At 37.5% G+C, this 24,067-nt stretch overlaps 1 protein-coding gene across 1 annotated transcript in view; it reads left to right on the forward strand.

Annotated features, from left to right (window-relative positions):
• LOC135087927 (chromodomain-helicase-DNA-binding protein 7) overlaps positions 1-23,762 on the forward strand; it is a 44,211-nt gene extending 20,449 nt beyond the window's left edge. The window contains exons 6-16 of the mRNA XM_063982782.1: positions 389-6,170; positions 6,964-7,138; positions 8,505-8,592; positions 10,802-11,097; positions 11,950-12,039; positions 12,134-12,331; positions 13,531-13,777; positions 14,274-14,605; positions 18,530-18,676; positions 19,469-20,276; positions 20,480-23,762. Coding sequence (XP_063838852.1) covers positions 389-6,170; positions 6,964-7,138; positions 8,505-8,592; positions 10,802-11,097; positions 11,950-12,039; positions 12,134-12,331; positions 13,531-13,777; positions 14,274-14,605; positions 18,530-18,676; positions 19,469-20,276; positions 20,480-22,861 — 10,545 coding nt within the window. The 3' untranslated portion in view covers positions 22,862-23,762. The remainder of the gene's footprint in view (positions 1-388; positions 6,171-6,963; positions 7,139-8,504; positions 8,593-10,801; positions 11,098-11,949; positions 12,040-12,133; positions 12,332-13,530; positions 13,778-14,273; positions 14,606-18,529; positions 18,677-19,468; positions 20,277-20,479) is intronic.
• The last annotated feature ends 305 nt before the right edge of the window (positions 23,763-24,067 follow it).

The raw sequence follows: 24,067 nt of genomic DNA on the forward strand, positions 1-24,067 counted from the left end.
AATAAATTAATAAAAAACTTGGTATTTTCAATAGACACCTTTTTTTTTGTCTGACAGTGATTGGTGCCCAATTTGTTGTCATGCATGTACACTTGTACAGTCAGCATCAAATAGTTCGTGACACCCAAAATGGCCAATCTAAGTGGACAACACAACCTTATTGCAATTATAACAAAGACGTGTGTGTCCTATAAAACTTCCTAAATAAACTGTCTCGTAATGGGCAACAAATGAAGGCGTTAATACAATAAAATCTTTAGTAGGAATTATTTCCGATTTAAAATCTAATTCTACTGGCCTAAAAGTGGCTGTGTCACTAAGCCAATTTAATTACTGGCTTTCATTTCATGTATTGTTAGCCTAATAATATGTTCTATATTTATTTCAGAATTATCCCAATTACACACAAATGCATCCTCCGGCCGCATCTAGGATTGGTCAACATCCAACTTACCATCAGCAAATGGAAGTTAATCCTCATCAATATGGATTAACACATGCACAGCCAAGTCATCCTGGCATACCTCAACACCAACCTCATCAAAATATGTCGACCCATGCTAGCGGCCTTGCCCCTGGAATCCAAAGTCATCCAAATGTCCACCTTCATCATCCAGGGGCACCGCCACTTCATCATGTGTCCCGTCAAAATCAAGGACCTCCTTCATCAGTTGCCCCATCACACCCTGTGCCGACTCAGATGCCGTATGCGTCACCCCATCATTCAGTACCTATGAACTATCAACCGCATCAAGCTCAACATCCTTTGGATGTAAATGTTTCAAATCAGTATAATCCTGTTAAAAACGCAGGTATTGAAGGAAGTCCGCAATATCGTCCACCATTTCCACAATTATCTCCTCAAATGTCACCTAGAGCTCAAATATCGCCACGACAACAACAACAGCCACAACTATCTCCGAGACCAGTAATGTCACCTGTGAAAGGACCCACTGCTTCACCGCATGCGTCACGTAATCTAGTCCAGTCGCCAGTTACTACGGGACCTGCACCGTCATCAGGTTCTTTTACGTCACAAAATACGCTTCAAGCGTTGGAACAAATGGTTTTACCGAGTGGTGCTGAGTATCCATATCAACGTAATCCAGCTTCACCCGTAGTCGGACATTTAAATGCTTCTCCTTCTCAATGGAACCAAAACAAATTGCCGGCTCCACTTCCGAACCCTCCTCAAATGGATAATGTGGAAGTAAAAGCTGTAGAAACTTCAGCGTTAAAATCTGAAGCAGTCAAGACTGTAACAAATTTAGATTCTAAAGTTACAGAAAAATGTGAAGAACCTGAAAAATCATCAGAAAGTCCGCACACATTCGCTACGCCAGCGAGTATAAATGTTCCTAAGGACATCACAACAAACAGTTCATCGGGTATATCAAATAATTCAAATTCTCCTGTGGTATCTTCTGAAAGTTCAGATGTAACCGATAAAACACAAGATAAGATTCAAGTGACTGAGACTACTAGCGAAAATTTAGTATCAAAAGAAGAAAAAAGTGACAAGAGCGTCGGTAATACATATATTAACGACCCGAAACTAGAAGTCAAATCGATTCCGGTCAGTGCTGATAAAGTAATCCAAAGTTTGCCTATGACAAACCTTTCTTCGTCCACTGTAAGTGAGCAAATGTCACAAAATGCTTCGCAAAATTTACATGTGCCTGTTAATCCAACAGCTTTGAGTGCAGTAAATCAATATGACAATATGTCTAATTTGAACATCGGCAGAAGTCAACCATATCAAAACATTTCAAGCAATTTACCTACTGCTCAAGTTATTTCAAACAATCCGACAGTGAGTGTGTCATCAAATTTACAGAACAATACAAATATTAATGTTCCGGCTACATTTCAATCAAGTGTAGCTGCTACTACAACAGTTCCTGGCGGGCAAACTAATCATTCTATGCAACATGCCAATTCAGTACCATTACCGGTACATAATACACAAAGTAACTTAACTTGTTTGCCTCCGAATATTCCAAACCAACTTCCAAATATGCCTCCTACGGCTATGACTAATGTTCCTGGTAATATCCCTATTGCATCTAATGTACCGACTAATAGTGTTCCAAATGTACAAGTGGGTATCCCCCCGCCCATGAATGTACCAAGTATGCATACTGCAATGACTTCAAATATTCAAAACGCTTCGTCTAATCTTATACCGAATCTGCCACATAACATCAATTCAAATATGATTATGATGGGAGCAAACACTGCACCCCACCCGAATATGACTAACATGTATCCTACTTCACACCATCAAGAGAGAATTTCATTGCAGCAACAAATACAAGAAATATATTGTCTTCCGCCGTCTAATGAAAATCAAGAAAAGGTCAGGTGTTTACAGGAAAGACTTGCCCTTCTACAACAACATGAAACTAATGACAAATGCAATGGTGGTCCTAATTGTTTATTACAAAATACACTGTATGGCTCTAAAATGGTAGAAAGTCCACAAGTTACGAGTACAACTGGTCGAGGTAGAGGTAAAGGACCTGCTAAACCTAGAAAACCAAGAGTGAGGAAAGAGAAGGTGAATATTTCTGCATCTCTCGATCAGCTCCCTGTGTCGGAAGATTGTGTAACTGCAGGGACAGGGTTACAAAGCACTTCAGAAATTGATTCTGAATTACATGATGATATAACAACGCTAGATAGTAGCGCACTATCAGTTGATGAACTTTCTGGAACCAAAGGTACAAAAAAAAGAGGACCTCGTAAAAGTAAGGAAAGAAAACCCCGAACGCCGAAAGAGCCGAAAATAATTAAGCAGCTTGGGGAAAAGCCAATTAAAGAACGAAAAAAACGAGAACCTAAAGATCCGAATGCTCCCAAAAGAAAACGGAATGCAAAAAAAGATGGTCCTGAGTTTCAGGCGGATACTACTACAAGTTATGAATCTTTAGAGAAAAGCAACAGTGATGGTCGTCCAGTTGATACAATTGTAAATAAGTCTGTTGCAAATACGGACTTAATGAACAATACTACAACTACCGCAGAATTGCCGTCGCTTGATGACACAAACGTGACTGATTTTGATGACATTCCAGTGTCGAAAATAGCTATAAAAGATTTACTTGAAGAAGCAGAGGCGAAGAGAGATCAAGATGATAAGGAGGATGATACAGATTCTCTATGTCAAAAGAAACGTTCTTCAAAAAAAAGAAATTCCGGTGGAGGTAGTGCTAAAAAAGTAGCATTAAAAAAAACGCCTGGAGGACGAAGGAAAAAACGTGGTGGTATTGTACCAGACTCTGATGGTGAACCTGATGATATGATGTCCACACCTCCGCCTTCACCTCCCCCTGAAGGCGATGACAGTTTGAAACGTAGATCTGCCAGAAACACGCAGCGTAAAAAATACACAGATGACGTTATGTTGCGATTGTCAGATGATGAATTTAATGTGGCTGCACCTAAGATCGAAAAAGATATTAAAGCCGAAGATCTCAATATTGAAACCAAAGATATAATTCGGCCAGAAGGTGCTCCTAAACACTATATTTATGTGAATCCGACAGAAGAAGATGCCATGATAGTGCAATATGTATTGGCATCGCGGATGGGAAAAAGAGAAATAAAACCTGAAGCACCATCAGAAATATTAAAATCCGAAAAAGAAGAAACTACAACTGAAGTGGAATGTACAGATGAGGATAAGTCGGAAAATGAAATTATAAAACAAAACCCTGAGAGTAATGTGATGGAAGTTTCAGAGAAAGATGCCTCCCCTGTTATTGCTGCAAATGAAGAATCGCAAGAAATACTCAAGCCATTGGATACACAGAGTAAAGAAAGTGAAACAAAAAATTTAAAATCGGTTGTGGTTGATGTTGAGGAGTATTTTGTCAAATACAGGAATTTTTCTTATCTTCATTGTGACTGGAAAACAGAAGAAGAACTGTATAAAGGCGACAAACGTATTTTTTCTAAAATCAAACGATTCAAACAGAAACAAGCTCAACAAATGAATATATTCGAACTGTTGGATGATGAACCTTTTAATCCAGATTATATAGAAGTAGAAAGAATACTAGATATGTCCGAAAATCAAGATCCTGCTAATAATACATTAGTCAAACATTATTTGGTGAAATGGAAAAGTATGCAATATGAAGATAGTACATGGGAGTTAGAAGAAAATATTGATGTCGACAAAATTAAACAATTTAAGATTTTTAACGAAATACCTCCAAGAGAAAAATGGAAATACAAAAAGCGACCCTCAGCCGATCACTGGGTGCAGCTTAAAGAGTCTCCTCTTTACAAAGGAGGTAACACATTAAGACCTTATCAACTAGAAGGATTGAATTGGTTATTATTTTCTTGGCACAATAACCGTAACTGCATTTTAGCGGATGAAATGGGACTTGGAAAAACTATTCAAAGCTTGACATTTGTGAATTCTGTCTGGGAATATGGTATTAGAGGTCCATTCCTTATTATTGCACCCTTATCAACTATTCCTAATTGGCAAAGAGAATTTGAAGCTTGGACCGAAATGAACGTAGTAGTATATCACGGTTCACAGCAAAGTAAAAGCATGATTCAAGAATATGAGTTTTATTATAAAAACGAAGATGGTGAAACTCTTAAAGAAATTACGAAGTTCAATGTTTTAATAACAACGTTCGAAATAATTGTCACAGATTTTCAAGAGCTAAAATCATTTAACTGGCGTGTATGTGTTATAGATGAGGCTCATAGATTAAAAAATCGCAACTGTAAGTTATTGGAAGGCTTAAGACAACTTCATCTGGAACATAGAGTTCTGTTATCTGGAACTCCTTTACAAAACAATGTAAATGAATTATTCTCTTTGTTAAACTTTTTGGAACCATCGCAGTTTGCCAGTAGTGATGCATTTTTAAATGAATTCGGACAACTTAAAACGGAATCTGAAGTGGTAAAATTACAAGCCTTGTTAAAACCTATGATGTTACGAAGGCTTAAAGAAGACGTCGAAAAAACTCTGGCACCAAAAGAAGAAACTATAATCGAAGTCGAATTGACCAATATACAAAAAAAATATTATAGAGCCATATTAGAAAGGAACTTTAGTTTTTTGCAAAAAGGCATCGCAGCAGCGGCAAATATTCCAAATTTAATGAACACCATGATGGAATTAAGGAAGTGTTGTATTCACCCATATTTATTGAATGGAGCAGAAGACCAAATTCAGTTTGATTATAAACAAGCTAATGGAGAAGATAAAGAAGCTTATTATAAAGCATTAATTCAGTCATCTGGAAAAATGGTATTAGTTGACAAATTATTGCCAAAGTTAAAAGCTGGTGGACATCGAGTTTTAATATTTAGTCAGATGGTTCGATGCTTGGATATTTTGGAAGACTATCTAGTATTTAGAAAGTATCCCTATGAGAGAATTGATGGGCGGATTAGAGGCAATTTAAGGCAAGAGGCAATAGATAGATTTTCTAAACCAGACTCTGATAGATTTGTCTTTTTGCTTTGCACGAAAGCTGGCGGTTTGGGTATAAATTTAACAGCCGCAGATACTGTCATAATTTATGACAGTGATTGGAATCCACAAAATGATTTACAAGCTCAAGCACGTTGCCATCGGATTGGACAGCAAAAAATGGTAAAAATCTATAGGTTAATTTGTCGGAATACATATGAAAGAGAAATGTTTGATAAAGCATCTTTAAAGTTAGGATTGGATAAAGCTATATTGCAAAGTATGAACACGTCTCAGGGAAAAGAGACAGGATTAAAACAATTATCTAAAAAAGAGATTGAGGACTTATTAAAAAAAGGGGCGTATGGTGCAGTTATGGATGAAGATAATGCTGGCGATAAATTTTGTGAGGAAGATATAGAAATGATATTAGCTCGCCGCACCCAAGTTATTCAGATGGAGTCTGAAAAAGGATCTACATTTTCCAAGGCAAGTTTTGCAGCCACTGACCAGCGTTCGGATATTGATATCAGGGACCCAGATTTTTGGAACAAATGGGCTAAAAAAGCTGAGATTGACACGACAGAAAAAAAAGAAGATGAAGATTTGATAGTTACAGAACCTCGAAAACGAACCGTCATTAAAAGGTATGGACATGACGATGGTCCTATGGAAATGTCAGATATGGAAGTAACGCCCGATTCTGAAGAGGATGAAGAAGGTAAGTTGTTTCAAAAGGTAACATCCGAAAAATTAAAATTGTTGAATCATATTAATTGTAAATTGAATTCATATAGATAGATCCTAAAGTTTTCGCTTGTAAGGTCATCCAACCTCGTAAGCCTGGATGTACTTCAGGAGGAACTTATAACTGTAGTCGACGCCGAGACATTTTCGAAAGTAATTTGGCAGTATCGCTGAATGTGCCTCCAGAGAAACTAAAACTAACGATAATTTTGAGTTCAAAAATCGCGCCTTTTGAAAAAAGAGTATGGCTTAAACCATTCAAAATCGTGTATCCGAGCATAGGCCCGGTTTCCACCAAGGCGGAGAAGTGTCGGGTAACTTTTCTATAGAATTTGACAGCGGCGCGAAGCGGAGCCGTGCGGATCGGAGAGAAGTGGAAATCTGATCAGTTTTTCAAAACACTGCTCCGCCTTGGCGGAAACCGTACCTTAATAACCTAAAGAGGTGGTTCGTCCAAGAATTAATGTGAGCGATTAAGTTTTTCTCCATGCAAACAAAGTTTAATTGCATAACTAACTAGCCAGTATAGTTAAACTACTGCTAAACAAGCAAAACATTTTTTTCACCATTTTGGCCCTTTTCACAAAATGTTAGTTCTTCTGAAAGCACATTCGGTGTTACCTAAAGCTCGACAAAGTTTACTCTTCGGTTTACAAAAGGAACCTTTAGCTAGATAACTAATCACATCGTGTTCGTCCGTACGTCCGTTTGTCTATGTCACGCACGAGTGAGTTGTAATAAGTTCTCATTTAGTCACGTGTTTTTAGGTATAAGTTTGCGCAGCAAAAGGAAGAAAGACAAATTTGGACGAAAAGGACGACGATATGCAAGTGATGATTACATACCACGACATGAAGGTATACCTGTAGACGAGGAAGTAGTTTATGGGTCGTGGACGAGATCTGAATGTTTTAAAATAGAAAGAGGTTTATTAACATTCGGGTAAGTTACTATTTATTTATTCCTTTTTAATTATACATTATTGGAAATAAGAAATTCAGATGCCTATATTTTAACAGTCTAAGATGTTGGCTACAAATATTTTATATTATTTTTTTATGCAGAACAAGGCAGGTATTTGACCGCAATCGAACCTTCCCCTAGGGGGCATACAAGTTGCTCTTTTTGATCGAATCGAAAATCGAATCTGTCATAACTTCATACAAAAAAGGCCTTTTGGCCATTTTTCGACTGGTTTGCGATTATAATGTGCACTTTGTCTAGGCCCGTGTCTAGACCCACTGATGTTAAGTGAGATGTAGTCTAGGATGTTTATACAGGCTGTCCCAAAAAGTAGTGTCAAGCCGAAGCCCAGAGGTAGAGCATCACTAGGGGCTATCCAAATTACCCCCATATATTTTCTGCGCTTTTTGATAGTTTTCGAGTTATGATTGTTTTAAATTTCTAAGCTTAGGCACTTTTTTGGTCACTATAATAGTCTAGTTACATGCCAGATTTTTTTATTATTATTAGATGAATACTAGGCCTAACTGATTCAGAAGTATTTACATCCGTAACACGAATGTAAACTAAAATCCTGTATGTTGTAAAAAAACATAATTCGAAAACTATCAAAAGTCACGGTGATTGGGTAGCCCTAGTGATTGATGCTCTACCTCTGGGCTTCGACTTGACACTACTTTTTGGGACACCCTGTATTTTCAGTGACATCTGTACTGGGGATAAGTACGAGGGTGGATCAAAAAGTTATTGGAATGAAGGATTAACGAGTTAGTCTAATACATTTGTTATATTTATCAACTAACTAATTTATACCTTCGAAATAAAACGATTCGTTCATGATTGTCGTCAAAATTGGCCAAAATTGCACACTTTTCTTCATAGTCGCTGGAAATTTATTCCCTCGAAGTTTGTTTTTCATTTTAAAAAACAAATAATAATAGCTGAAGGCTAAATCTAGACTACAGGGAAAATTTTCCCGGTTTCAAAGCTCACCCTTTGCACAGCAGCCACCGCAGCTTGCAATTTGCGCACGGGTGCATCGTCATTTAAAAACAGCACACTTGGATAGTTAGGAGGTTTTCATTGCTTAGGCCGAGTCCGCACTACGGCTAAACCGCCGCGGTTTTTAACCGCGTGACTTTATTATTTATAACAAAGTAAAACTAATGCAAGGGGCCGCATTGCTTTTATAACCATTTATGCTATTTGAGTGTGACAACTAGTGCCGGTTGAAAAAGGGTACCCTTTCCCCCTCCATAGACCTCGTTCCAAGAACTTTTTTATCCGTTCTCGAACACTGTGAACTTTATTACTTGCATGCAAATTAAAATGTTATTTGTTTTAGCTGGGCTCGATGGGAAGAAATAATAGACAAAAATCAATTTCGAAAAGGATGGACCTTGCCAGTTATAGAAGATTGTGCCCGAATTATAGTAAGTTCCATGATCAAAATACACCTACAACCTTGATTGACATTTCAAATATTAACTACGTAATCTCCTTGTCACTCATAATAACACAAAGATTGTGGAAATAGCTTACAAGTTTGTAGAAATTGTAATGAATACACTTGCTTTATGATACAGCGCACCCTTCAGTTGATATTATCATCAGGAGCAAGCATGTTAACTTGGGCCATTGATGTTTTCATGACGCAGCAAGTGCTATAAATGGAAATTATAAAAAAAACATAATGTAATGGTTCCTATTTTAATCCTAAATTCTTTAGAATTTTCCATCGATGTAAACAAACACTTGTGCACACAATTACACTATAATACTCACGTTTTCTTAATATCATACACATTATTTCACAAGCTCATGAAACCAACTTTATTCTCATGATGAAACAAATATGAAATCTAACATTGAAGACAAAATATTTTAACAAAATATTCCGATGGTGCAAATTTGTGCTTCATGTTAAAATGTCAAATCGACATTTGACGTTTAAGTTTAGGTCCTATCTCTGGAAAATCTGTAAGTCATAGACAATATTCATAGATAATAATCTGTAAATTTTATCGATTTTATTCAAGTATTCAATTATTTCAATTACCAATTACTTTGATAATATTAATTTAAAATAAAATATAAACGAGGTTATATTCAACAATGTATTTTTTCTTCATTGAATGCAACAACACACTTCACTTTGTGAAGAAGTTTTGAATTCAGCTTTATTATACAGACGAGTGTCACATAAAAAGGCCTTTCGACCACTTTTCGACTGGTTTACGATTTTATTGTGCACTTTGTCTAGAAGTATAATTTAAATTATATTTCCGAAACAAATAAAAAAGGGAAAATTAAATTTTCTTTGATTAAGAAGATCCTATTTTGACGATCACATTACTGATCTCAACATCAATCAGAAGAGGGATTGATCTTAATAATTAAGTATACAAACGATCTTTGAAAATCTAATAATCGTCTGTTGCAGTCCGTAAATGACATTTACAGAATTGCGATTAACGAGAGATTTTTTCGCATCACTAGTAGATCAACTGACATAGACTAAAAATTCGTCAATGTCAGTTGGCCATATTTGTTTACATTTAGGGAAATTTCTAAAGAACTAAGGTATATGCTTAAATGGTCCTATGGAACATATGACTATAGTCTATCCAATATAGCTTGATTAGAATGACGGCTGTCAAACGAATGTGACTAGTGCTGGGTATGTTTCGTACGGTTCACATAGATGTATCGATAAGTTTTCGAAAAAATGATATAAAAAAATGCACCCAATTTTTCTTCATATCTTTATTCATAAAAATGATAATTATGTTTTAAATTTAAAGACAGTAAAATTTAAAATTCATGTCAAGGGTGTACAACCTAAGTCGTAGTCATTATCATCATTGTTCTTCAGTGGTTTTTTCCTCTCGCTAGAGGGCGGTGGGCATCTCTTCTAGAGCAACGGTGCTATGAATACCCAAAAAATTACCGGTGATTGATTTCCGATGTTTGATTATTTAAGAATGAAATGTTTTTTGGTTTTTAATAGTGAACATTTAGAAAAACGTATAACTTGACTTAAATATGTTAAAAAATTAGTTAGAAAAAAAATTTGTTAAATATGTTAAAAAAATAGTTTTAATTTAATATGACATTTAATTTTGTCGATATGTCCCTACACTAACATTTTTGTAACTCGAGATAACCTTGTAGAGACGTCGTTAATACTCTAGCTTGATTTTTATAATTTCGAATTACTACTTATTGGTGTAATTTAACGCTGCATATACACGAAATTAACATTTTTATTGGAAGCACTGTCGTCGAAAATATTGTTTGTAGGTCAGACGTGAATTATTTCTTGTCCGCCAATATTTAGCTCTCATTGATCGCTACTACAAAGTTATGTCGTTACTTTTGATGGCAGCTGTCATTCTAATCAAGCTATATTGGATAGACTATAATGCAGTCAATGCATACTTAAGTCGACAAGAAATAAAGAAACGGAACATCTACTCGAATCGTTTTAGAAATAGCAATGATGATTTGCCATGCTAATACCGAGAAAGTTATGGGCTTTCACTGAGTTAAATGTTAACAATATTCTGAACTTAACAAAATCATAGACCAATAATATTTTAGTACTTAGAACATTAAAATATTCTTATTTATTGATTTCAGGTTTTGTATTGCTTAAGGCATTACAAAGGGGACGAAAAGATTAGGAATTTTATTTGGGATTTGATAGAGCCTTGTGAAAATGGAGAAGTGACAATTTCTAGGAATCATAGTGGTTTACACAACCCAGTTCCCCGAGGAAGAAATGCTAAAAAGAAAAATAAACCAAAAGACTTACCAAAACCTAATGATACCCAAAAATGGGAAGATCCTAATCATTGGAGTTCTATTGACAAATATGACTGCGAAGTTTACCTAGAAAGCAGCTATAAAAAGCATTTATTTAGACATGCCAATAAGTAAGTTTAAAAAAAAAATTTTAATTCAATAACTGAATCATACATAATACTATGTAAAGTCTGAAAAATCCTAGTAGTAACAAATATAGCTTTATTTATCTGAGCCAGTTTTCTGGGGATTAGTAGTATATTAATCCCATAATGTGTATATGTTACGGTTAATGTGATAAATTGAAAATTATTAATAATAACCGGTTATTATGAATAATTACCGACAGTCGCGGTAAAAGTGATAAATTAATCACATTTAACAGTGATTATTTAATAATTCAACCTTAGTACTAACAAATTTCATAAAAGAGAACAACATCTTGTGTACGTGCTCGTGTACAGCCAAACTTTTGAACGTTTTGATATCATATATTAATATAATTTGGCATAATGAGTTTTTAATGTTTCTTGCATAATATTACGTTTCCATGATGCCTATAACATAATGTTTTGATTTAAAGTGAAAAATAGGTTAAGGTGCGGCGGGGGTGGCCCTTGGGCCACCCCTAAGCCGCCTATTTAGTTTTATACACACATAAATGACCTCATATTAATCACATTTACCAAATCATGCGGTGATTATTCATAATAACCGGCGATTATTCATAATTTTCACATTTATCACTTTGACCGTAACATATATTCTGTTTTTTTTTGTTTCTGTATATTTTCAAAGACTTCAACATTCATAGTTACACCGTGTAGTCCAGTCATTTGGTACAAATTAACGTGGTTACCTGGAAAGCTTACCGAGAATTACCAAATGACTGGACTGGTGTGGGCTCATACATTTTGCAGAAAAACAAGTTATTATATTATAATTATTTTAAGATCTTTGTATAATACGTATTTGTTTTTCAGAGTCTTGCTTAGGGTTCGAATGATGTATTACATAAAACATGAAGTGATTGGCGACTTTGCCACTCAAATAGAAAATGGATTACATGCCAGGTTAGTAAAATAAATAATACTGAAGTGGGTAGTTAAAATAGTTATTGATTGTATATAAAATATGTATTTTTTAAATGTTGTATATCTTTTTTAGCTCTTTAGGAATGCGTGTGCCCCGTGGAGTAGACAGTACTCCTCCTCGGCTATGGTGGGATACCGAGTGTGATGTTTCTTTATTGGTCGGGACATACATACACGGTTATGAAAACTACTTAGCCATGCGTTCTGATCCTCAACTGTGTTTTGTTGATAAATTGGGCCCGCCAGATGACGCAGAGTGTACAGATATAAAGTAAGTACATCAATTATTAGCTACCGACCAAACCACTAAAATCAATACTTGAGTACTTTACAATCCGTAAGGTAAACAATGATTATATTATTATTATTTGTGTTGAGCGGCTATTCTGGTTCTATAAAGTCCTAGTATTAATGCGACCGGTATCGATCTATTCTGAGATCGCCACTGTTTTCCTTACAGTTCGCCTCACGTTCTTGTTTCGGACAGTCCCATAGTGGACAAGGACTTATTTAAGCTCCAGTGTTGAGTGAGCGAGCACTCAATTAGGATGCGCATTTTGATCCTACTCAGTCCTAATGATCTGATTAGAGAATTTTCAGTTATAGGCTTTTCTAAGAGCTATGGAATGAGTTAGTCTTGGCATGTCTGACCATGTCTTATGGGATTTGTTTAAATAGATGTTCTCCAGGGTCATTTGAGCGATACTTTTGGAAATGCCACAAAGGGGACCATATTGTGTTCCCCCCGATCTCGCTCTGGCCAATTCGTCAGTATTTTCATTAGTTTTTGGCCATGTTTACTATAGTTACGAACGTAATAAATGTATCATAAAATGTACATTCCAATCAGGGTTCGAAAATATCTGATATACAGGATGTCTCGTAATTCAACGTCAAGCCGGAACTGGGTGTTGAGTCAAGTTATGCTAGTTATCAGAAATTTTTTTTTGGGAATAATGTATTTTTTTCATCCAAGCTGGAGCAGCTGTTTTTGTAATTTTGATAACAATTTAGAGAAGCATTATTCAGGGTTACATAACAAAAAAAAAAGACCGTCACCGGGAGTAGATTTTTTTGATTTTTTTTAAATGCCTATTATTTTGACAAAATGCCACATAGATTTTTTTTTATATATATTTCTGATAACCAGCATAACTTGCCTCAACACCCAGTTCCGGTTGACGTTGAATTACGGGACTCCCTGTATATCATAAGGATATTTTCGAACCCTGGGTTCGATATTTATCATAAATATCCGATATTTATGATATATATCGGATATATATCATAACGATATTTTCGAACCCTGATTCCAATCCAAGCAATCTTTAGGTTTGTCGAATTTGTAAAAGCTTAGGTTATTATTTTGCTAATGGTTCATAGCATTTATACAACATAGGTTTTATCACAAAAACACTGCATATTTTAATGTTAAAATACTTATTTTTAATCTCAATATTCCGATTTCAGAAGCGAAGAAAGGAAAGTAAGAGGAAGTGTTGTTGGGGATGAAGATTGTACAGATGATGTATCTAGCGGTGCCGGGGCTACTTCCCCTGCTGCTTCGCCAAGGCCTGATGACGATAGCACCCAGGGCAGCTCTGGAGGCCATTTATGGCCCTCAATGCAGGACTTGAATACACGGTTGCGACGCCTCATCACTGCCTACCAACGAAATTATAAACGAGAAGAGCTAAAAATGCAACAAAGAGCTAAGGTGAGTCATCGTTCGACCTCCTGAGGATATACCGATAGGTCGGGTGACGTAATCGTGAAATTCGCTTGGGCGGCGCGAACCTTCAGGAAGGTCGGCCGACGCCACGCCACTTTAAACCGTTTGCTTTTTTTTTATAAAAAAAAAATATTTTAACAAAATTATTTTGCTTAGATCTAGATTGTAATTCAGAAGTATGTGTTATTAGAAAAGCAAGGTGGGAGGTCAGTACAGTTCAAACGTCACCACGCTTTGGCAATTATATTTTATATTTATTTATATTCATTCGATTTCAGAATAAATTCCCAATTGAATGAACAGAATAAATACAGAAAGTCTGAAAGGTGCTTTAATTTGTATCACTTCACTTGATATGATTTGTATTAGAAAGTGTTATAACGCTTGAAGGGTGAAGAATTGGTGTAGCTGTAGAGCAAACGGAGCAATATTCTTTCACAAAATATACTTATTGAGTCAAACAAAACATTTACGTTTTTAGATGGAGCGCCGCGAGCGAATGGATCAACTTGCAAGGGACGAAATGGCACAATGGCGGTGGACACGTGCAGATGAAGAAGCTTTTCGACGTACCGTCGCTTCTTATGGTGTTGAATTTGATCCTTCTACCAAGAGTCTTCGATGGAGCCGATTTAGATCCTTGGCGAGACTTGATTCAAAGAGTGATGATGCACTTACTGACTACCTAAAAGCATTTATGGCCATGTGTAAAAGACAATGTGGACTTTCTGTGGGCGAAGCAGAACTGCCTACAAGAGCAGACTTAAAAGCGGAACCTATAGGGGAAGAAAGAGCAATAGCAACTCTTGAAAGGTAGGTTCCGTTAAATCTATCTAGTTGACACTTTTATTACTAAATAGCGGCCCGCCCCGGCTTCGCACGGGTAGAGTATTAAACAAAAATTAAACCCATGAACATTTTGTATGGGAAAATGTTTTTCTTTTATTAATTTTTTTTTTCGTCAATTTTCCAATATTTTAATAGTTATTTTGCTTTTCGGGACTGAGATAAATACAGCAAATCAAAAACCATGAACATCGGTTCAGCTGTTCTCGAGTTATGTGTTCGAAGAAATCCGACTTTGTTTTGTATATGTCGCAGTAGGAGTATAATCCGCCGTTTTACATTACAGCTAGCCATTTTCAAAAACAGCTAATCTCAGAAACGCTGACTCTTAGGAGAAAGTGTATAGACAATGGAGAAGTTTCAAATTTTTTCCTATTAATAAAACTTGAAAATATAAGTAAAACCAATAATAATTAAACAAGTTACAGGGCCCCAAAGTTGCGCATAACAAATATTTCGCGCCATTTGATCAGTGACGTCACAGCACTAGACTTGAAAATTACTATAGCGGCTGAATTTAACTGACCGTCATTTACGGTCAAATTGGTCAAAAACAGTCAAAAATAAGTCATAAACTGTCAATTGTCAATTTGATTTCAATATTAGTTTAGAACTTTTTTAGTTTTTTCTTAGATTTTGTGACTGACTTTTTGTCTACAACATTGTTCAACAACTAATGTTGCCTACAACATTGTAATTGAAATAAAAAAGTGTTTTGTAATGATTTATTATACACTCGCGAGCAAAAGTATGGAATCACTTACATGAAGTTGTTTCCACGCGACCTTGTGTACTAACGAATTTGTTAGTAACAAATAAAGTGACACCATTTTAAAGATTAAACTTTTAGCTTTAAATTGATACCAAATTCATTTAAATCACACCAGTATTTAAAAAGATATCCCGCCTGATGTGAAGAAGTAAGGAAAAAGACATGTATCAACTGTTTGATACGTCGCGAGTTGCGGCCTATTTACGAAAAATATTAAAAAAATAATTACGGCCCCTATAAAAGCACGTGTTTTCGGAGTTTTGTTTTCACACGTTGATCCATACACATCTCCGATTCTTTTGACACTTTACCTGGGATTCTACACCTTCAGAAGCAGCACAAATCGTTGCACTATTGCAAGAAGGGCTCAGCCAGCGGGCTGTCGCACGTCAGTTCCACATAAGCCAGTCCTGGGTTTCGAAAGTTTTAAAACGCTTTCGGGAGACTGGTGGTTTTATCCCAAGACCAAGTTATGAACAGCGCCGGTGCACATCGCAGAGGGAGGACCGTTTTTTCATGTCAAACTCTCTATGAAATCGTCACTTGACTGGTATCGACGTCCAGCAAGAGCTCAGAAATATTCGTACGATAGCTGTTAGCGAGTGGACAGATCGTCTAAGATATAAGCAATAGAATTTGACTCCAAAAAGGCCTACCACAGGCTCGAAACTGACAGCAGGTCACCGACAAGCACGCTTTCAATTAGCTCGCACTTATTTTGATGGGAAGACGAGTAATGGAGGCGAGTTTTGTTCTCCAATGAATGCAGACTGTGTTTGCAGTGCAGCAGTCCAAGAGGTCGGGTCTATAGGCGGCCTGGGGAGCGATTTGTGCAGTGCTGGTTCGCTGAAACAGTGGCTTATGGGGGTGGCTTGCTCGACTTCCCATCGAGACGTGTACAAGAAAATTGAAAGCGTGCTTACCGGTGACCTGCCGTCAGTTTCGAGCCTGTGGCAGGCCTTTTTGGAGTCAAATTCTATTGCTTATATCTTAGACGAAGTGTATACTCGCTAACAGCTATCCTACGAACATTTCTGAGCTCTTGCTGGACGTCGATACCAGTCAAATGACGATTTCATAGAGAGGTTGACATGAAAAAACGGTCATGCCTCTGCGATGTGCACCGGCGTTGTTCAGAACTTGGTCTCGGGATAAAGCCACCAGTCTCCCGAAAGCGTCTTAAAACTTTCGAAACCCAGGACTGGCTTATGTGGAACTGACGTGCGACAGCCCGCTGGCTGAGCCTTTCTTGCAATAGTGCAACGATTTGTGCTGCTTCTGAAGGTGTAGAATCCCAGGTAAAGTGTCAAAAGAATCGGAGATGTGTATGGATCAACGTGTGAAAACAAAAATCCGAAAACACGTGCTTTTATAGGGGGTAAATAGGCCGCAACTCGCGACGTATCAAACAGTTGATACATGTCTTTTTCCTTACTTCTTCACATCAGGCGGGATATCTTTTTAAATACTGGTGTAATTTAAATGAATTTGGTATCAATTTAAAGCTAAAAGTTTAATCTTTAAAATGGTGTCACTTTATTTTTTACTAACAAATTCGTTAGTACACAAGGTCGCGTGGAAACAACTTCATGTAAGTGATTCCATACTTTTGCTCGCGAGTGTAGTTAAACATTTTACAGTGAGTCTACAACTTCTAAATTGAAACAATACTCACAACTGAAACAATTACTCGAGCGCGTCAGATTTTCATAGGGGAGGTTTATCTCGGTATCCTGAAAGCATATTTTTTTAATCTGACAAAAATGTTGGTGGGTTCTCTTAAACTGACCGAAAAAGGTTTTATGGTTTCTTTTTTTTTCCTTTCTTTGGACAAAAATGTAAAGAGACCTTTTTTGTGTAAAATAAAATTACCTTTTTTGTTTATTTAAACTTTTTTTTTGTAAAATGTATCGTTCGCGACTTATATGCCGTAACGCGTTCTTAGGAAGACGAAATGGCTTCTCCACACTTCCGGTCATGCGGAAACCGGCAGATTTTGTATTTTTAGTAAGTTTTAGATTATATTCTTCAAAATAAATATTAAAAAAATCGCGCTCGAGAATGCCGGATTAACGTTTTTTTTTACAAGTTCGCGACCCTATAACTCGACGGCGTCAAGGACTTATCGTCAGATTAGTTAAATTTAGTCTTTAAACACTAAAATGAACCCCCAATATCTTAATCTGACGCGCTCGAGTATTTCAGACTATCCATTTTTTTTACTAATCTGATCGTCTATCCTAGGCGCGCGTCACTACATATAGAGCTAAATACTTTACAAGGTTGTTCTATTAGGTCTAAGGTATCTCTCATATCTTAAACTGCCACGCTCGAGTATTGCCGAAAATTCCCCTATTCGCCTCCCTAACTATAAGTGTTTTGTAATGATTTATTTTGCTCTCTTTCTTTCCGTAGGTACGCAATTGCCCCGCACCCCCTTCACATGCATTATAGGCGAATGGCAATGTCGCATCGCTGCGTACGTCAACTTTGATGACAATGATGATGTCTGTTTAGTTTTTGTTTATATTTTGATCTCATTCAGTGAAATATAATGTTTTCAACATTACGAAACTTCTCCATTGCATGGTCTATAATCTTGTCTTACATATTTTTATGATAAAACTTACCGTTTGGCCGAAAATCGCAAAATCCTGTATTTTTCAACTTTAACATTGAATTTTTTTAGCACATGTCGGATCGATGGGGACTTTTCACATTTACATTTTATAATTTATAATTTTAGTCCGAGTAATTCACATTTTATAATTGTAGTCCGAACATCCGTACTAATTTTCAGCTGTATGCGAATTATTGCAACCTAATTGTCTAAGGCGGTTATCACACTGCGCCGCGCTCCGCCGCGGTACGCGGGACAACAGATTTAATCATTGTATGCAATAACTCAGTTTGTATAGGAAACACGCGCGGCACAACACACTGACAACGCGTCTGCGCGCGGGATTTTTTATATGAAATCACGCGCTCCGCGGCGGAGCGTGGCGCAGTGTGATAACCGCCTAATTTGACCGGACTATAATGATTTAAAAGAATTTTGTAGAAGTCTTGTATAAACACCAACTGGGCATTTTTTTAAAGCAAAATATATTTTATTACAGAATTGACCTTTTACGCGTATTGCGTGAAGAAGTGGCTCCGCATCCGGCTTTAGATACACGTCTTGCGTTATGTGAACGTTCTCCTGAAACACCACCTTGGTGGCAACCCGCACGCCACGACAAATTATTGGTTTTAGGAGTTTGCAAGTTAGTACTATTTTATTGATTTTTCCTTTATATTTTGTAATACACCAGTAACGTCCCAGGACTAGATAGCTGACATCATAAGCCACAAAATTTAAACAACAACTTCTAATAATGTATTGAGTTATTTTAAAACTGTTGATGAAGAAAATACGTTTATTTATTTTATAGAAACCAACAGCGATAGGTACATTGAAAATGTTAGTTATAAGATTTAGACTGATAGTATAGCCAATGAAAGGTTTCCCTTTTTATAAAAATACATTGTTGTTGGGACAAAATATGAGTAAAGGATTTAAAAAAATGTTGATGTTGGATGTTGTTGTATTATGATGCCAGCTATCTAGTCCTTCAAGGTTACTGGTGTTTTTGAAATAGCCACGTATATCTACAAAAAAAAAACAACTATACAGGGTGTTAGGTAAATGGGTATATGAGCCGACACTAGCCCATGTTAACATGGGCATATAAATGGTATAGTGAAGTCAAAAATTTGATATCATCATTTAATTTTTTTTATTTTTCATACAAAATAAATTTTATAACATCCGATTTGTATGAAAATTAAAATAATTAAAATGAAGATATCAATTTTCTGACTTCACCATACCATTTATATGCCCATGTTAACATGGGCTAGTGTCGGCTCATATACCCATTTACCTAACACCCTGTATATTATATTTTGTTTGTCGAATGGATTGTTTGATTTAGTGCCTAAGTAATTTAGCTATAATGGGTATTAGTACATAATTTCACATAAAATAAATAAATTGTGATTATTATTTGTTTTAGGCACGGCTTGGGTGACACATACAATAAAATATTTTGTGACCCGAAGCTGCCTTTTGCTGATAGCGCAACTAAATGGTACACCAGTCACAAGAGTTCAAAAATGGACAGTCAAAAGATGTCATCTGATGAGGAAGACAGAAATAATTCAGAAGAATCGACTAGCGAGACGCGTATGTCTCTGAGACGTAGCAAACGGACTTCAAACGTTTGCGATCGCGAGAACGAGGACGACACGGACGCTCTCTCCGAACTGGAGACGTTAGCCAAACTGGGAAGAATAGAAGGCTCGCTGTCCACCGAGCACTGGTTCTCGGAAAGGGCCCTCGAGACCCGGCTGCATCACATCGCTCACGCCGTACAAAACCGCGAATGGCCCGCGGCCGTCACGAGCAAGTCCGAAGCCGCGCGGGGAGCGCACCAGGAGGCGGACGATCGCAAGCACCCTCTGAAAAGGCACATAGCGATCGACGTGGAGACCGACCGCGCCAAGCTGCACGCGCTGCTGTCGTCGCCGGGCGCGGCGCACGCGCGCGACGACGCCTCCAGCGACTCGGGCTCGCGCCGCTCCACGCCCGCGCCGCCGCCCGCGCACCAGCGGCCCGCGCCCTCGCCCGCGCCCGCGCCGCCCGAGCCCGCGCCCGCGCACGCCGCGCCCGTCGACCTCTCCGCGCCGCTCGACCTCAGCGAGGCGCACGACTTCTCGCTGGGCCGCCGCGCGCCGCTCGAGCCCGCCCACGCGCCCCACGCGCCGCCGCCCAGGAGCAGGCTGGACGACACCCTATCCAGACTCATGAAAAGGAAAAATGCTGTGAGTACTGTTTTATTATTGCCCTGATTATTTGCTCTTTTACTGTCTTAGTTCTGACTGATAACCACCGAGTCTAGATTTACATACCAATTATCCGATGTTGAAAGTGGATGAAGTCATCGGTCATACGTTCTTTCGTTCGTTACGTTACGATCGAAGAGGGTTCCGATCGCATCACTAAGAACTCGTTGTCTTGATTACAGCCTGCTCCGGAGCAAATAGTTGGTAAGGAAAAGAAGAGGAAGAAACTTGATGAAATTGTTTTGGGACTGTCGGCGGCCAAGACCCGAAGCCCCACTTCAACTGTGACGTCCGAAACGAGTCGCAGCAGGAACACACCTATCCTGCCTGATGTGACTGTCACTCCGGCTGCGCCGCCGACGTCGTCTGCGGCAGCGGCAGTTCAAAAACCATTTTCGGTAACTGTTACTAATGTTCCCTCGCCACAAGCGTCCTCTAAAGAGCTATCGTCATTTTTGCAACAATCTTTAGAACAAAATAAATCTCAAAAATCTTCTTCTCCTGTTACTATGAAATCGTATTCGCACGAAGCTAAAGTCAACAAGTGGTTAGCTGAGCAAGCTAGTGTTGAGTCTCGTCGACGTGGACTTACACCTCGGTTAGCTCCAGACGAACATGTTCCAGTAGTACATCGAGTGACTGGAAAACGTATTGTGGGACATAAGGCGCCTCAGCTAAAACATCTGGCACAATGGATCGCCGAAAATCCGATGTATGACATTGATTCCAAGTGGACGGAAGGTATTAAAGAACACGTTAAGTTGCCGCAGGATGTACGCAGTCAAAGACACTCGCCTATGCCACCTGCCAGTTCAATGGGTGAGCGTAAGAAAGGACGTCCACCTACCCTTGACTCACCGTCTTCAACTGTGCTTTCTGCAAATTCTCATTTAGCACAAAACATGAATTCATTGAACCCAGCACTACTGGCAAGTTTATCAAGTTTATCTGCATTTGATCCGAAAACATTAGCTGCAACTTTATCAAATTTAACAGGATTTGATCCAAAGCTGTTAAGTTCTTTCGATCCTAAAGTACTGTCAAATTTAGCTAACTTCGACTCTAAAAATAATCCACTATTAAACTCCTTTGGTAGCATGCCAAATTTATTAGGAAATATTGCTGGTGGGAATTTATTTGCTAATTTAGCTGGTTTAGGCCTACCCGGTTTTTCTTCACTTGACATGAACGCTCTTGGAGCTGCTGGTACATCGGGGGATAAAACAAAACAAAGGAAACCTTCTGAAGCAGGTAGCACTTCAAGTTCTAAATCTGCTAATTCACAATTTCCGTTTGTGTTTCCCAATCCTAACATGTTATATCCTCAACTAGGTTTGAGTGGTCTAAATCCATTCGGCATGCATTCAGGTATGTCGTCCGCTTATGATGCATTAGGATTGCTAAGTAATAGTTTAGCAGCGAGTTCTGGTTCCTCAACACTACATAGTTCAAGTCATAATTCCGGGCGCAATAGTACTAAGACCACTACCCCAAGATCGTCAACAGTAGTAACTAATTCATCGACCTCTCGACAACAAAAAGTTTCTGATCGGCAACAGTCAAGTCAGTTACCTCAAATTCTTTTACCACCTGACCCCTACTTATTGGAATCACTTTCTAAGCAGTCATTAAATTATGAATCCATATTGAGGGCTGACAAGAGATCACGAGATACAGAATGTCACGAGACAACTGCTACTGACTTGTCAAAAACTGATAAGAAAAAGTTACCTTTTGATACATTGCGGTCTCAAGTACCTCCTGAATTTGCGGCGGTCCAAGAAAAACTACTGAAAGGTGATAAAAAAGATATAGATATAAGTAAAATGTTATTAGAACAAATGGCATCCGGAGCACTAAGTGCAAGTCTTGTAAGTTCAGCTGAAGCAAAAAAAGTTAAAGATGCCGAAAAAGATGCTTACGAAAAACTAAGTAAAAGTTCATCCGAGTACATTGCCAGAACACTTTCATCAGAGGACGGCTCGTCTAATGTATCGTTGGCGCTAAAAAGAAGTCATGATGAAATGAGCTGTGAACCTGAAAACCTAGCATTACAGTCACCTGAATTGAAGAAAGTCAAGGAATCCAATTCGTCAGAAAATAATTCAAATAAAGAAAAACCACCAGACCCTTCACCCAACACAGGTGAAATGGATCTCGAAGATTTAATTGCACCTTCAACTGTAATTAAAACTGGTATGAAAGCGAGTGACTTTGAAAATAGTAAAGCTACATCTGTTGATTCGGCTTCTTCAAATGTAGAAAGAGAAGAAAAATTACAAGTGAAACTATCAGACCCTTATGTCGAAGACCCAAATGTTCAGTTGGTAAGTGAACACAGCCAAATTAGTGAATGTGTTTCTAACAAACTGGACTCGGAAAATAAAGATATGATAGACGAAAGTAACAACAGTGGTGATAATAGTAATAGCGACCATAATCGCAAGGGGTCCAGAAAAAAAGGTCGAAAGTCCACAGACGAAGCAGCCGCTCCATGTCCTCGACGTGAATTACGTTCTAGTGCCGGACGACAGTCTACAGAGACGTCTACATCAAATCACTAATTTCGCGGCTTTTTTTTTTCAAGACTGGATAATAGTTTTAAATTACCTATAATATAAAATTAACTGCATCATAGGCAAATGACAATGTTTTTATAGGAAGAAATTATGATCAATCATACATTTTATGTATTTATCACAGAAAAGCTTGAAACCCATCCCATAAGATTTATCATTATTTTATTATTAAGTAATACTGGTACAGTTTTACACAAACATATGAAAGCAACCATTTACATATTGTAGAATATTAATTAATATAATATAATACTGGACTCAATTCCTGACAATATTTTATGGTTATCATTTAATTGTCCTTGCCTAAGTCCAAGTATTCTACTTTGCTTTATTGTAGAGTAGATTTAATATACATGGTGTTTCCTGTAAGGTGTCAAGCCGAAGAATCGATAGGTATGGTCCTTACCTATCACCTGGCTTCGGCTTAACACCTTACAGGAAATACCCTGTATAACTAATTTACTACTTGATGATAACCATGTTTGTATACAATTTCACATCATTAAATGACACAAGCTGGTAACATAACCTATCTTGAACATCACGTACATCATATTTTTATGGCGATGTTTATTTATTTTAGCTGCCTCAACTAAATAATGTTAGGTGCCTGGGATTATCTATAGATACCCATAAAGTCGGTTAAAAATGCGCTCTAATTACGAAGTATTATCATGAAATGTCATGTTTGAACATGTATAGTAAACAGAATAATTGAATTTGAATAATATGTATTTAGATCAAAACTATCAATTAATCTGAAAGAAAATATCAAAACATTTTCACGATAGGTCTACCGAGTATTTACATAAAGATAAATCTCAAATTATTTCTTTTATTGCTCTACAATCATGAACTATCGATCTGATGGTAACAAAATCAGTACCTCTAGTAGGAAAAACTTTCGAGTTCGTTTCGTTGCGTATTCAAAGTGTCATCGAAAAATTTTGTATGAAAAATTAAACAGCGCCCCCTAGGGCGGCTATAATATAGGGGGCGCTGTTTAATTTTTCATACAAAATTTTTCGATGACACTTTGAATACGCAACGAAACGAACTCGAAAGTTTTTCCTACTAGAGGTACAGGACATTATGGTTGGAATTTTTATGAATTTTTAAAATGTAATTTTTATGTATATTTAATAACCGAAAGTTTAGTTTCTTTATCAAGGTTTTTAATTAAATTCAACT

The sequence above is a fragment of the Ostrinia nubilalis genome, chromosome 3 (assembly GCF_963855985.1).
Source record: "Ostrinia nubilalis chromosome 3, ilOstNubi1.1, whole genome shotgun sequence".
Taxonomy (NCBI): Eukaryota; Metazoa; Arthropoda; class Insecta; order Lepidoptera; family Crambidae; genus Ostrinia; species Ostrinia nubilalis.